The sequence below is a fragment of the Mastomys coucha genome, unplaced genomic scaffold (assembly GCF_008632895.1).
Source record: "Mastomys coucha isolate ucsf_1 unplaced genomic scaffold, UCSF_Mcou_1 pScaffold14, whole genome shotgun sequence".
Lineage (NCBI taxonomy): Eukaryota > Metazoa > Chordata > Mammalia > Rodentia > Muridae > Mastomys > Mastomys coucha.
In genome coordinates, this window is record NW_022196896.1 from 64,634,950 (window position 1) to 64,649,515 (window position 14,566).

At 41.2% G+C, this 14,566-nt stretch overlaps 1 protein-coding gene across 4 annotated transcripts in view; it reads right to left on the bottom strand.

Moving 5' to 3' along the window:
- Nucleotides 1-14,566, bottom strand: part of Tmem131 (transmembrane protein 131) — a 149,959-nt gene that overhangs the window by 39,486 nt on the left and 95,907 nt on the right. For all 4 annotated transcript variants that reach the window (XM_031367209.1, XM_031367212.1, XM_031367210.1 and 1 more), the window contains exons 6-11: nt 10,335-10,451; nt 9,099-9,221; nt 6,548-6,628; nt 2,971-3,121; nt 2,790-2,846; nt 1,921-1,982 (exon numbers count right to left, since the gene is read on the bottom strand). In XM_031367209.1, coding sequence (XP_031223069.1) covers nt 1,921-1,982; nt 2,790-2,846; nt 2,971-3,121; nt 6,548-6,628; nt 9,099-9,221; nt 10,335-10,451 — 591 coding nt within the window. The remainder of the gene's footprint in view (nt 1-1,920; nt 1,983-2,789; nt 2,847-2,970; nt 3,122-6,547; nt 6,629-9,098; nt 9,222-10,334; nt 10,452-14,566) is intronic.

The window sequence follows — 14,566 nt, forward strand, 5'->3', positions numbered from 1 at the left end:
ACAGGGGTCAGTGACTGTATCTGTTTGCTAGAGCGCTGGCCTTGTGAGCTGAGGCCTCAGAGGGCTTTCACGCACAGCTCCCACCTTCACTGGCTACTGTGTGTGAGACAGCAACAATGGAAGAACAGCCATGTCCGGACATGCTCACATGTGCAGCAGTTCCTGAGGAACCCCTGTGGCACGCTCTGTGTGGTAGCAGCCTGTGCAAAGCAGTACTAGAAAGAACAAGTCATGTTTTTTGTTGAGATACAGTTGTTGTAAGCAGGAAGATCTTAAAATACACGTTGAAAAAAAAAAAGATTCTCTCACTTCAAATGCAATACTTTAAAGCATTTCCAAATGGGAGAAAAAATTTACATTTAGAGTTATCACCTCAAAACATACTGCACTAATAGTAAACAAATGTAAAGTTGGTGAGTCACTTTACACAAGTACTCATTAAAAATAAACCTGAGTGAGCGGAGGAGGAAAACTCATTTGTCTATGGAAATAACAACAAAGCAAACTAAACCAAAACCCAAACAAACAAACAAAAAAACTCATCATAAAATACTTAAAGTTCATTCTGCTAACTTAAGATGAAAAATAATACAAAGTCATTGCCTTGTAATGAACTTGTTTATACTGGCCACTTCAGTATTAGTTACTAACTACTGCTTATTCAAAGATTATTAAGAAGTGAGAAAGTCCGGCAAGATTCTCAGGAAAGGCAGCGTCCAGTTATTCTTAATATATTTTTAGTCTTTTCTCATGATATTCAGGTCACACTACCACTCAGTAATTAAGTCAGGTGTGGTGGTGCATGCCTTTAATCCCAGCACTTGGGAGGCTGAGGTAGATCTCTGTAGATTCAAAGCCACCTGGTCTATATAGCGAGTTACAGGCCAGCCAGAGCTTTATAGTGAGACTCTGGTTTTTGGTTTTTTCCCAAAAAGATTCCAAGACATATTGAGCAGTCCTAGGAACATGTCAACAAGCAAGGGAGAAACCTATTAGTACACGGCACCTAGATATTTTGTGCATAAATTCACTAGAGCAAATAACAAGCTGATACAAACGGTTCCTACTCATCAACTACCACGGGAAGCTCATGCAAACCTTCCTTTGAAGACATCTGAGGCACATGGGTCATGACGTCAGGAAGGTTGTTTTCTCAGTTACATGACAGACAGGAGGGCCTGAATGCGGGCCTTCTGTGCACAGCCAGGGATCACACCTAGAACTCCCTACATTGCTAACACGCACTGGGAAGACCACAGTGTTTAAAGAGATTAGCTCTCGGAAGAGAGATGAACAAAACACACGTCAACATCATTCAGCATGGCCTAACTAGAGGAAAGTGACTCTCTAAAGATATCCCAGGCTCTAATCTTGTTATAAGTGAAAGAAATGCTGAAATAAACAGAAAGCAAAGCAAAGCAAAGCAAAGCAAACCTTGGTTCTCAGAAAACTCAGTTTTCAGTGAATGTAAGAGAGAGGTCTATGCCCTTGTGACCTCTCTGACTGAGCACCATGACAGCACTGGCTGGTCTCTCTCATCTTCTACGCTTGTGCCAAAGTAGCCACAGTGTTTGTCTATAACGTGTAAGTGAGCTAATCCTTTCCTTACCACACTTAGATGGACCCAAAGAAGCCTTGGTTCAAAGTGAGCTCAGTGGTAAAGGGGGCTTGGGCAGTCTGACTCATAGCTCCACCCTCAGGAGGCAGTCTAGTGCACAGCTGGCGCTTACAGTTATTAAATGAACAAGTAAAAGGATGAATGAAGACCAGGATTCTCATATCTTACATACAACCAAGAGTCTATAGGCCACCACAATACAAAGCAAGGACATAACCCTGCTGTTAAATCACACAAATGAGCACACGTGTATGCACATACAATGTGAGTGTGTATGTGTGTGTCGGCACTCAAAAACTTACTGTTATCGGTACATCTTTTGTTCCTGAATTTAGTAAATGAAGATTTAAAACCTTTGGCAGATCTGTTGAAATGGAAGAAAAGAAGTGCTTCTGTAAAAGGTGTGGTTCACAGCAAATTAGAATCTTTACCTCATCAGACACCATGCAAAATTAGCATATTAAAAGCAAATCAAATTTCAAAAATATGGTCACTAATCCTGGACAAGTAAGTCTTAATTACAAATTGTTCAAATCAATCTCAAATTTTGTACTTTTTCCTTAATAATAATAATCTTAGCTTGGTTGTTTCTTTGACCACTTAGGATAAATAAAAATATTCTCACAATTGAATGTGTGAGGAACTGGATTAAAAAACTATTTTCTGTCTCAGTTTTCTACATGAAGATTCAAGTTATCTCAACCTATTTTCTCACCTGGGAGGAAGATTTCTCAAAAACCACATGACCTACTGAGAAATAACTTTCAAAGCTGAGTTATAAGTATAGCCATCAGAACTGAATCCCAGTTGGATTATTTTAGGGCTCATGGTGGTCTGAATGAAAATGGCCCCCTCAGGCTCATACATCTGAATGTCCCTAGGGGGAGAGCTATTCTGAAGGATTAGGAGGTGTGGCCTTGTTGTCAGGGTGGGCCTTCCCTGCCTCCAACTTGCAGATCACGTGTCCCCCCAGCTACTGCTCAAGCACTGTGGCTGCCTGCCTGCTGCCACGCTCCCTATGTCGGTGTTCATGGGGTAACCTTTACAATTCTAAGCAGCTTCTCCTGTCCCCAAATTAAATGCTTTCTTTTATAAGTTGCCCTGGCCATGGGTCCCTTGATGGCAACAGAACATAACTAAGTCAGACCCATAAAGGCTTTTGTTACTTTACCTTGAGTTCGAAGTGTTCCAAAATCTAACATTTCAGTTGAGGAATAGATTCCAGGAGCTGGGAAAAAAAAGAACAGTGCACAATGATTACTCTCAGCCAGGACAGGCACAATGATTACTCTCAGCCAGGACAGGGCGTGCTGAAAACAGAACAAACCCGTATTCATTCAGCTCTCACTGACCTGTTGTAACTTCAACCTCAACAGGGAGAATGATGAACTCGGTGCTGTCTGACGCATTTGTCTTTATTCTTATGAAGGCTGTGTGATTATCTGCTTCTCTGGAGGAAAAGCTGGCTCTCATCACTCCCTTGGTTTCATAAGGAGGGATTTCCTGTGAGTAAATAGACTATAATGTAGCAAGTGCCTGGGATGCTGTACAATTACCTTGTTTATTCACTTAGGTGACAGACCAAGGTGCACTGCTATTTTATACACCTACCAAGAAAAAATAGTACCTTACCAATTAAACATATGCTTTGCTGACTGTAGCACATAAAACCTCCAATCTTGGAGAATGTTAGAATGGGTGATGCATGCTGTGTCAAGAAAAGTAAATCAAGCCAATGGTCTGAAACAACTATAAGCTGCAAAAACCTCTTAAAAGCCTAACTAGTCTAGAAAATCAGTTGGGTTTTTTGTTTTGTATTGTTTTTGTAACATGTTAATTGTTCATTCAGCCCTGAAATTATCCAATGGAAATGTCCCTATCAGAGGGCAGTATTTTCCAGAAGTGCATAGTGTTCTACAGATGATAACCAGGTTGGCTTTGGACTCTGCTTTCCTTCATTTAAAACCTAACACTTTGTCTGGTGCATTAAAGTAAATGTCTTGGTGTGTGCAACACACACACACACACACACACACACACACACACACACACACACACTATACTAGAAGGAACTTGTAGGAACACAACAGAGGTGGGTATGTAAATTCTTTTCTAGGTTTTTGTACTTATTTGGCTGTCTGGAAATCACTGGAATTTTCTTGCAAACCACTTTTAGTTTATTTTAGGAAATTCTCCCTCATGCTCTAGAACTTACTGGTCTTTACCTACCCCTACTTTCTTAACTCTGTCATCTCAAAGTAGAAAACAGGTAAGTGAAAACCTCCTGGGGAAAATCCAGATGTGTTCTCCAACTTTAAGAAGCTGTCTCAGTCCCTAGGACATTCTGATGTACACTGAAGTGGGCAAGGTGACATCAGGCAGAAGACAGACAGGAACAGTGGAGCTGGGCAATGGGATGCCTACAGACAGCCAAAGTTCTGGTCCTGTCTTCACAGCCTGCAACCTCTTGGAAAGCCCTGGCTCCAGCTCTCATGATAAAACATACACATTAACCACGGGACCTGAGCAGCCAGTTATGGAGTAAGCTCAGGAGTTGCAGCTGTGCCTCAGGAGCTGCATCTCCTGATGGTTCGACACACTGTTCGTGATTAAACTCCCTCGTAGCTGAAGACAATGTTCTCACTACATAAAATCTAAGGTGCAGGGCACTTTCCCACACACTAGTGAAGGTCTGCATCCTCAAAAGATCCTGCTTCTGTTAGAAAGTCCTTTCTATTCTAGTTGGCCTCCATGCCCTTTCAGGACCTTTCTAAAGGATCATGGGAAGAATTATCTATGGTACAGGAAAATTTAATCTAAACATGCTATGATTTGGGAGGGGAAAGGACCATTTTATCTCACAAATATGCCACCTACTTCATAAATATTCACAAAACATGTTTAAAACCCACAACTCGTTTGGGTTGCTACATCTACTGTGGGACAGCCCTCTCCAATCTGCCTTTGCTCAGTGAACCTCTGCTTAAACTGCCTAGTGTCTCAGACCGAATTCCTGGGGAAGTCAAAAACACCCCCAACCCCACTGCCAGGACGGGGACGCCGAGGCCTCCTCACCTGAGGAACCATTACTGGTTATCATCTCGCAGTCACTTAGGGTATTAGAAGGCCACTCTGACCTCTGCCAGGTTCATTCTAGTTCTCAGCTATCTGCAAGTCTAAGTCCTTGTCTATTCACTTAGACACTTTCTAGGCATTGCCTATCAGTTTTACAAGGAAGAGAAAGCAATCTATGATAGGGAAGCTTGATCAAAGACATATAAATTCACAGCCCCTGGTTATAAATACACAGTGGGTCAATAGCCTGTGAAATAAAAAACTGAGCAAAAAAAATTGTACTTATATCAAAGTTTCAAAATTGGATGTAAACGTCTCATGCAGTGGATTTCTATACATGTATGTAATATGAAGCATCTGATGTAAAGTAACTTGTGTAAACTTCTCATGCAGTGGTCTTCTATAAATGTATGTAACAGGAAGCATGTGATATAAAGTGACTTCTTTAGAGCGCGGCAGGAGTTATGGAGCCTGGAGTCCATGTTCTGAAGTGATCTGCGCTTCTCAGTGCCTCACTGTGTATATGAGCATGTCTGTGTATGTGCACATAAGTGCACATTCCCACTGAGGCCAGAGGTATCAGATCCCGGGAGCTGAAGCTGAGGTGGGTGCTGAGAACTGACCTTGGGCCCTCTGGAAGAGCAGTATATGCTCCTAACTGCTGAGCGATCTCTCCAGTCCTGGTGGCTCATTCTCAGAACAGATTTCTACGCTACATATTTCTATTTCCACTTTTGAAAATAAATACTTTGAAAAGATTCTCAAAGGGTTCTTTTAGCAATGGCATACAGAATGAATTTTATTTCTTTTAAAATCAAATCATACAATACACCTTTTCTCCCTCCATTTTAAGCCCTGTTGAATCTAAGGGTAAGCCCAAACATTCTAATACACTACCAAGTTTAAGTAATTATGGTTAGCAAGCCATTTCAAAATGACTTGTTTATTGTTAGGCTCATATGATAGAGTCATACTTTGTGTGTGTTTTTAGGTTGATTTTTAAAAAGATTTACTTTTATTTTATGTGTATGGGTGTTGGGCCTGCTTGCATGCCTGTGCATCTCACATGCTTGCCTGGTGTATATGGAAGCCAGAAGAGAGCACTAGATTCCTTGGAAGTAGAGTTAAAGATGGTTGAGAGCCACCACGCAGGAACTGAATCTTAGCTAGAGAGCCAGTGCTCCTACCTACTGAGCCATCTCTCTAGTTGCTCCTCCCTCCTGTCTCACAGCCTAAAATGTTTTTTTTTTTTTAAAAAAAAATGATTTGTTTATTTATTTTATGTGAATACACTGCAGTTGTCTTCAGACACTCCAGAAGAGGGCATCAGATTTCATTATGGATGGTTGTGAGCCACCATGTGGTTGCTGGGATTTGAACTCAGGACCTTCGGAAGAGCTGCTGAGCCATCTCTCCAGCCCCTAAAATAGTTTTTAATGTGTATTTTCTTTAAATAAAAATTTTGGGACATTTTCTGAAAGTGTCTTATTTCAAATAGTAAATAGATGAATAAGATTAGCTTTTATGTAAAAATGCCATCCTTTTTACATACTGAAAGGGAAGTTAGATCAATTTTCCCTGTATGCTGAGTCATTACCATACACCTACAACTACTCTATTTCTTTTCATCCTGTAAACGACTTCCTGTTTATATAGTTTTAATCCATTCTTCATGTTGTATATCAAAAGATCATCATGCTGGTTTGATGCCCTCTTGCCACAGAGTCCCAGAGCCTTGTCACAATGTATGCAATGAGTTGTAGGAATAAGTCTTCTGTGAACCATTTAAAAGAAGAAGAAAAGGCTGGCCTTCACAGGAGCACATGCGGGCAAGCTCCACCTCCACTCACTCACCCACAGTTTCCTGGTGCCTCCTTGCTGACCTGTTGGGAGCTCTAGGTGAAGGTCGCCTCCACTCGAGTACATCTCTACCACCTGGGGACAAAGAAAGCACACACCACTCTTATCATGAGCAGTTTGCTGAATTGAGGACGCCAACACTCTCACTTCTTACTGGACAGATATAGAAGTAGATAAACTAGGGCCAGCACCAGCTCCGATGGCTCATCGGCATAAGCAACTGACTCAAGGTAATTCTGAAAAGTAAACTTGGAAGCAGTGTAGTTTCAGAAATTAGGTTTTAGGAAGCAACAGAACACCTTTGTTAAAAAAATGAAAATATGTGTGAATGATGAAGTTTTGGAAATATAAGTTTAAAGCTGGGTGCAGGGTCACACGCCTGTTTTCTCAGCTCTTGGGAGGCTGAGGCAATCTTGAATTCAAGGCCATCTGCAGCTGTACAATCTGTGGCCATCGTAGGCTACATGACGCCATTTTAGAAAAACAAAACCAAAAACTTACATATAAATTTTACATACAGCTAGATCTAGTGGTGGATCCAATAACCATCATAACCATGACATGCAAAGATTAAACACTCTTAGATATAAGTATAATTCTAATCAAACATTTGGTTTCTGAGTTGAGAGTGTATATGTCTAGTATGTGCAAAACGCTAGGTTTGAACCTCAGTACCACACATACCAAGAAAAGGTTTTTACAGGAGGGAGGGCTGGAGAGAGAGGCTGGCTAATGTGTAACAGCTCTACAAGGCTGGGCAGGAGCAAAGCCTCACGGCATGTGGTACTGACAGCAGTTCAGAGTGTTCTTAACACACAAGAGTAGAAAGTGATGGATGAGTCAACTGCCCAGAGCACATTCTCTCCTGTAGACATGTACTGAAATGTCAGTGTTCCATAAATATGTGTAGTTACTATGTTTCAGTTGAAACAGAAATACAAAGATATTTGGTTTTGAGGCTTGTGCCTACAATGTTTTTTGAAATGAATATCCCTGGTATGCATTAAATGACGGGTATTTATACCATATAACTTGGGAATTGCTGACCTTTGTATATAGGCATGAGGGAAGCCATCCTTGCAATTTAGATATTATATAGCCAATGCTTCACAATTTTCCTTACACCTTTTGGAGGCCTCCCTCCCCTCCTCTTCCAGGCAAATCTATTCTTTGTCAGTGCAGATACCTTTGTGTTTTATAGACTTTTTCTCCTCCCGTGTGGTACATACATGAGGAGGCCAGAACAGAACACCGGGCATTTTCCTGTGTTGCCATATTGCTGTGAGATGGTCTCTCACTGATCTTGAAGCTTGCTGCTCTTTCAGATTTGGCTGGCTTAGTGAGCTATTGGAACCGGCTTGAGCTTATGTCCCCAGTATTGGGATTACAGGTAAGTCCCACCATGCCAAAGTCTTTCAGTGGTTGCTGGGGATTAGAACTCAGGACCTCATGTTGGAAGAACAAGCATTCTTATCTATGGAGCCACCTCCCCAGCCCCTCTTCTAGAGTTTTCTACATGCAGAGTAAATAGTATATATACCTTTACATCTGGCCTGTTTTGTTTTTTCCTTTCAATGTAATTACCTTGAGATTCACCAAGTTATATTAATACTTCATTTCTTTTCTCTCTTTATGGTTAGATCAAGTTGCTTTGTTTTGTTTTGTCAATTGCGACATGGTCTTGCTATAGGTGGTCTGAACTCACAAAGTACAGAGATTAGAAGTGTGTGCCAATTTGACTGGTCTCACATCTCAGTCTCTTATACACTCACACACTGATAGATGTCTTGGCTGTCACCAGTGTTTTGCCACAGTATTGGGTGATATGAAGCTGCAGTAGGTACTGACTGAGGACACTAGGTATGGACACCTGCCTTCTTTTCTTTTAGGTAAACATTAAGGAAGAGAGTGGGTAAGATGGTGGGAAACTTTCCTTTAACAGTAGAGAATTTTAGCGCTCACAAAGAACAGATACATTGTATTAACTTTAGTAAATTTGGAGTGATGTGGGGGAACTTTGTTACTTGTTTTATCATAAAGTCTCCCAGGAAGGAGTAAGAGAGCAAAGCAGTAAGACCTGTAGAACCCCAAGATAAGCTGAAAAGGTTTTCTGCTTTCTTGCTTTTCTTTGTGTCTGCTGTGAAGGCCACACACTCTGCAGGCTCACTAGAGCTATGATCCTGTTGAGTACTATGACCTGCCATTTGGCACAACTGAGCACGGTTGAGCAGCAGAATGTTTATCAAGCAAGTGTGAGGCCTGCATGCATGATGTCCCACTTTTAGTAAACAAACAAGGAATAAATGGGAAAGGAGTAGAGAAATTAATTCAAAGTGAAGATAACTAGGTCACAACAAAGACTGAGAAAAACAGGTAACACAAGTGTGGACTGCCCAACATCTCTTGAGCCCATCTATAAAACCCTAGTTAGTACTTTGTTTTATATAGCCTTGGCAACTGTGAGAGATTTGAGATTTCTTGCTAGGCACTAATTCCCACCAAAATGAAGATTAAAGTTATCCTCTAGAAAAGGACAGACACTCACCTGTAAAGGCTCACTGTGAGGATTGTGGATGTTTATTATGGGTGAAAAGCTGCTGTTTACGGGGACTCTGGCCCCAAGAAATGGCCTTAATCGATATGGATTTGGAACCCCAACACCAAATACCTATTTCAAAAGGAAATAAAAAGCTTTGAGTTGCTTTGTAAACTAGCATTTTCATAGTTATTACAGCTCTTTTAGCTCTGGAAAACAATCAATCTAATTTTGGTGTGAGAAATGCTAACCACCCCACGTGGCACAGATCTGGTTTACTCTATTCATGCATCCAGAATGACTTCTGGGTGACTTTTAGCACACTGGGAACTAAAATGTGAAGAGCCCTTCAGTACAACATGGATTACACACAGAGAAGCAAACAGGGAGCAGAAAACTTCCCCATTCCAACTAGTAACGGATGGAACCATGACTCAGACAGCTCAGTTATGATGCCCAGGCTCAGGTTAACCCCCACTGGAACATCCCACCTAGGCCGACGAACAGGGAAAGGCAGCTATTCAAATGACAAATATAATTGTCTATGCTATGCCAGGCATAGCATAGACACAGTAGTGAACACACTAAATAATGAGCCTGTGCTCACGGCACTTACTCTAGTATTGGGCAGATGTGGTAAAGGCAGAGACTCTTATAAAATGTGCTGTGATTATAAGGTAAGTCACAGAAGGAGAAGGAGTTGGGAGACAGTTATAGGTAGCAGAGGTGACACTTGAGAAAGAACAGGGGCGGGACCAAGAGTAGCAGACAGATGAAGTATATTTAGGACAAAGACTTGGAGGAGCACCAGCTGTGAGAAAGGACAGATACACACTAGAGTGCAGCAGTCACTGAAGCTCATCCCAACAACCTGACTGTGATCATCAAAACTATAGACTGACTATGACTGCCTGTGCTAGTGCCCTGGAAGAGCCAAGCCCTTCATTTTGTATTAGTCTATTCACTGAGTGGCCAGGTGGCCAGGAATGTGTAGCCAGCTGGTAGACTGCACATCTAGACTATGCAAAGGCCTCAGTGCATTTCCTGGTACTACAAACAAACAAACAAACAAATAAACAAAAGCAATAAATTAAATGCAGCCTCCTGAGGTCCAGGAAGTGTAAGTGCCCTAAGTCTAATGTCCTGTATTTCTTCTTCTCCTTGGAGTTCACACTGCGGCTCCTGAAGGTTAACAGGTTCGCTGATTATGTCTGTACTGAAAGGAAGCATAAGCTCTGGTCTTACCTGGTAAGTGAACACCCCATGGTTAGATGTGTTAATAAATAAAGTATTTTCTACATTTCCTACTACTCTTGCAAGAAAAACTACATCAAATGATGTGTTTCCTCCTGGTAGAATTTTCTGAAAAAGAAAAGTAAGAACATTAAATTGGTTATCAAAAAACAGTCAGAGGATTAGACAGCTAAAGTTCTACAAAACAAACACATGAATCATTTCCATAAACTAGCTGTTTCCTTTTCAACATTTAACCTTCAAGTTAGCCACACTGTTGTACAATGGAAAATAAAAGATGTCTTCATTATCTATCTTTGTCCTTTACTAGCCTAAAGCTCTGCTCTAATAGCTCCCTTGGACTCTGGTCATTCAAAAGTCACTAGACTGGAATAAAGTACCTAATTATACACTGTTAGCTCCAAGAACAGACAAACAGGCCCGGGGCTGAGGCTAAGCTTTCTATATAAATGCAATGTTGTACTATAAACAAAAAGCTTGGGCCTCAATCCTCTGATCTCTGCCATTTGTCCATATAAAGATGAAATGTCCCAGCAACTTACATTAGGAAAGAAGGAAATCACTCCTCCTATTATTTCCTGCAGACCGAGAATGTCATTGCAATTGGTAACAGGAAATATTATTACAACAAAGTAACGGAGGATATTCCATGACATTCAAGAGTAAGGTTTTGCCTGCAATACAGCCTTAGGACATTTACTATGTAAGCTACCAATCCTTTTCATTCTGCTTCTATAGTGAGAACTCTAAAATGCTACCCAAACTATAGCTCAAAGCATATGGCACTGAGACTCTGGCTGAAGAAAGCTAGAAAAAACATTTTTTTCTGCACTATCAGCAACAAAACCCAGGGGGTGGGGGGAATCCTAACTTTTCTTAAATCCATCATACAAAATGTATGGATGACCAACAGGTCCAAATAGACATGGAATGTAAACGCTGGCTTACCACAGCAGAGAACGGAAAGACAACCTGGCTATCATACCAGGGCACACAGAGAACTCATTCACAGTTGTTAGAGGTGGGTGTGGTATCAAGTAAAGCACAGCACCCCTTGGTTTATAAACACTAGAAGGAATTCACACTTGATCCTGAATTTAAGAATGAACTGAAGCCTGGTAAACTTCCCAGAATACGAATTCTAAATAACCCACTGGCCATTTAAGTCATCTAATGGTAACATAAATACTCCAAATTGATTTGAACTGAAAATACAACATATTAAAACATACAGGGAGCAGTTAGAGCAATAGTTAGAAGAAAATTTATAATATCACATACTTTGAACATACAGGCCTTAAATCAACAATTTATATTTCTGCTTTGAGAAGCTGGAGAAAGAGTAAATGAAATACAAAGTAAGTAAAAAGAATAAAGCAAGGTAAAAGTTGGTGGACTAGAAAGCAGAAAACAGTCAGCAAGATAAATAAAATGAAAGCTGGCACTTCAGATCTACAAAGCTGACGAATAACTCTATAGGATGCGCGGAGAGAAGGCACACAGAGCTAGACAATGCATGGCTTTATACAAGTTCTATACTATAAACTGTACATCTATACACTATGGGAGGACTAAAGAAATATAGAGTTCCTCTGAAAAAGAGTGTCAAATAGTATCTGCCTCTGTGGACCCTGGTGAAGGAGAAACATCTAGTTAACAAAATGGAAGAGTATTCCAGACCAACAGAGGTTAGAAAACCAGTAAAGGGCCTTAGCCTTAGGAAGAAAGTATCTTTCACAGGAGATGGCTAGAAAACATCAGGGGGAACCATGGGGGAAGAGAGTAATGGAGCATCAAGAGTTAAATTGAGTGGGGGTAGTAGGACTGGTTAGAAGGCACACACCAGAGAGGGACATCTAGCACTAAAAGCCCTTTGAAAAGCCATGTGGAAACCTGCTGCCATAGAAACTCCTTAAAATACATTTTTGTGTGTCAGTGTTTTGGCTGCTTGTCTGTCTGGTGCCTTATGAGGTCAGAAGATGGGTGCCAGAGCCTTTGGAACTGAAGATGCAGATGGTTGTGAGAGGTCTTGTTGGGTGCTGGGAACAGAACCTAGGTCCTCTGAAAGAGCAACAAGCACTCTAAATCACTGAGTCATCTATCTAGCCCCACTCAAAATAATTTTTAACTTCAAAGCCAACTTTCCACTAGTTTTGTCAAGTTTTATTAAATAGTGGGGTCTACTTTATTTCCATCTATTTCTTTGTCTTGCAGGATTCAGTATTACAGAGGCTATGGCTATAGCAGTTTGCCTTTTCCTTTCTAAGGGTAAAGGAAATTGAGCTCTCAGGGGCAGGCTGCACACTAAAATGATAGCCAAATGAAACAGGAAGACAGTGAAACAAACATTCACAAACTGCAGCATGGAAAGGTAGAGAGACACAGCCCCTCCTGTGATCACACAAAAGCCATGGGAAGGTAGAGAGACACAGCCCCTCCTGTGATCACACAAGAGCCATGGGAAGGTAGAGAGACAAGGCCCCTCCTGTGATCACACAAGGGCCATGGGAAGGTAGAGAGACAAGGCCCCTCCTGTGATCACACAAGAGCCATGGAAAGGTAGAGAGACAAGGCCCCTCCTGTGATCACACAAGGGCCATGGGAAGGTAGAGAGACAAGGCCCTTCCTGCAATTACAATTCCTCAACAGTCAGAATCAGAAACCAAAGTAGCTAAAACAGCTGATGGATATCTTAAAAGCAAACCCCCTAAGAAGAGCAACCACACAGATGAATGAAGTAAGGAGACCAATCCTGGACTGAGGGAAAACAGCAACAAAGAAGAAAAAATCATCAATGAGAGAGGTAAACATCAGCAAGGAAACTGAGACTCTGAAACCAAAAACAGTTACTGGAGAAGAAAAGCTCAATGACTCAAATAAAAAGCAGAGTGCCAAGTGTCTCTGATAGGCTTGCCCAAGCAGAAGGAAGATGTCAGCGGTGGAACACAAGATGGAGGAAATACGACATTCAAACATCCCTAAAGGAACAGCAAACTCAATGGCAGTGGTCAGGCCCTTCAGCATTTGACTAAGAGACAGGACCTAAGAATCCTCGAGGGAAAGAACTGGAGGTAAAGCTTAAGGCAGAGAGAACCTACTTAATAAAATTATAATTAAAAAAAAAAAATCTTCCTAAATCTAGAGAAAGAACTGGACCACTGAATGCAAGAGACTTAAAAATCTAGGGGGCTGAAGAGATGGTTCAGTGGTTAAGAGCACTGTTCTTCTGAAGGTCCTGAGTTCAAATTCCAGCAACCACATGGTAGCTCACAACCACCCATAATGAGATTTGACCCCCTATTCTGGTGTGTCTGAAGACAGCTACGGTGTACTTAGACATAATAGTAAATAAAGGCCGGAGCAAGCAGGGTCAACCAGAGCAACCAACCTTCATTCCCAGCAAACACATGATGGCTTACAACCATCAGTACACCTACAGTGTACTCATATACATAAAATAAATAAAATAAATCTTAAAAAAAAAAATCTAGGTGGACAAGCAGAGAAGCAACATGGAGTCAGGATGTCAGAAACTTAGAGCAAAGATACAGTCTGCGTGAAGGGAAGACCCCTACATGCTTATAACATGAGACTCACCAGAGCAAGCTCTGGCTCTGGCTTCTGCCGCCCTGCACTGAGAAAAAAGCCTGGCCAGATACTTCAACCTGTAAAGCACACAGCTGCCAACCAAGATGATCATGTTCAGCACAGCTCTTTTAAAAGCACTGGAGAAATCATGACATTTCAAGACAAGCACAATCGAGGCCATCACCACAGGAGTGCTTCAGAAAAAATGCTGTGCACACAGAGGGAAAAAAGTCTAGTGTACTGTAACCTAAAGATAATAAACTCCATGAAGGGAACAGACGATTGGGCGACCGAGGAAGAATTCCTCTGCCATGTCTAGCCTAAGTCACTCAGAAAACTCTTAATACTAACAGGAAACAAAGCAAACCACATAACAATTCCCACAGTATCTTCCAGTAACAACCTTAAATGTTAATGGCCTCAATGTGCCAACAAAAGGACTCAGATGGGTTGAGTTGAAAAAAATTTGACTATATATTGTCTCCAAGAAACATACCTAACTGGAAGATATTCACAGAAGTAAACATCACCAAAACAGAAGCTGATGTAGTTATTTTGATATGTGATTAGAGTTCAAAGTAAAATCTGAACAGATAAAGAAGGTCACTGCATACTAATAAAATGTCTAATTCATC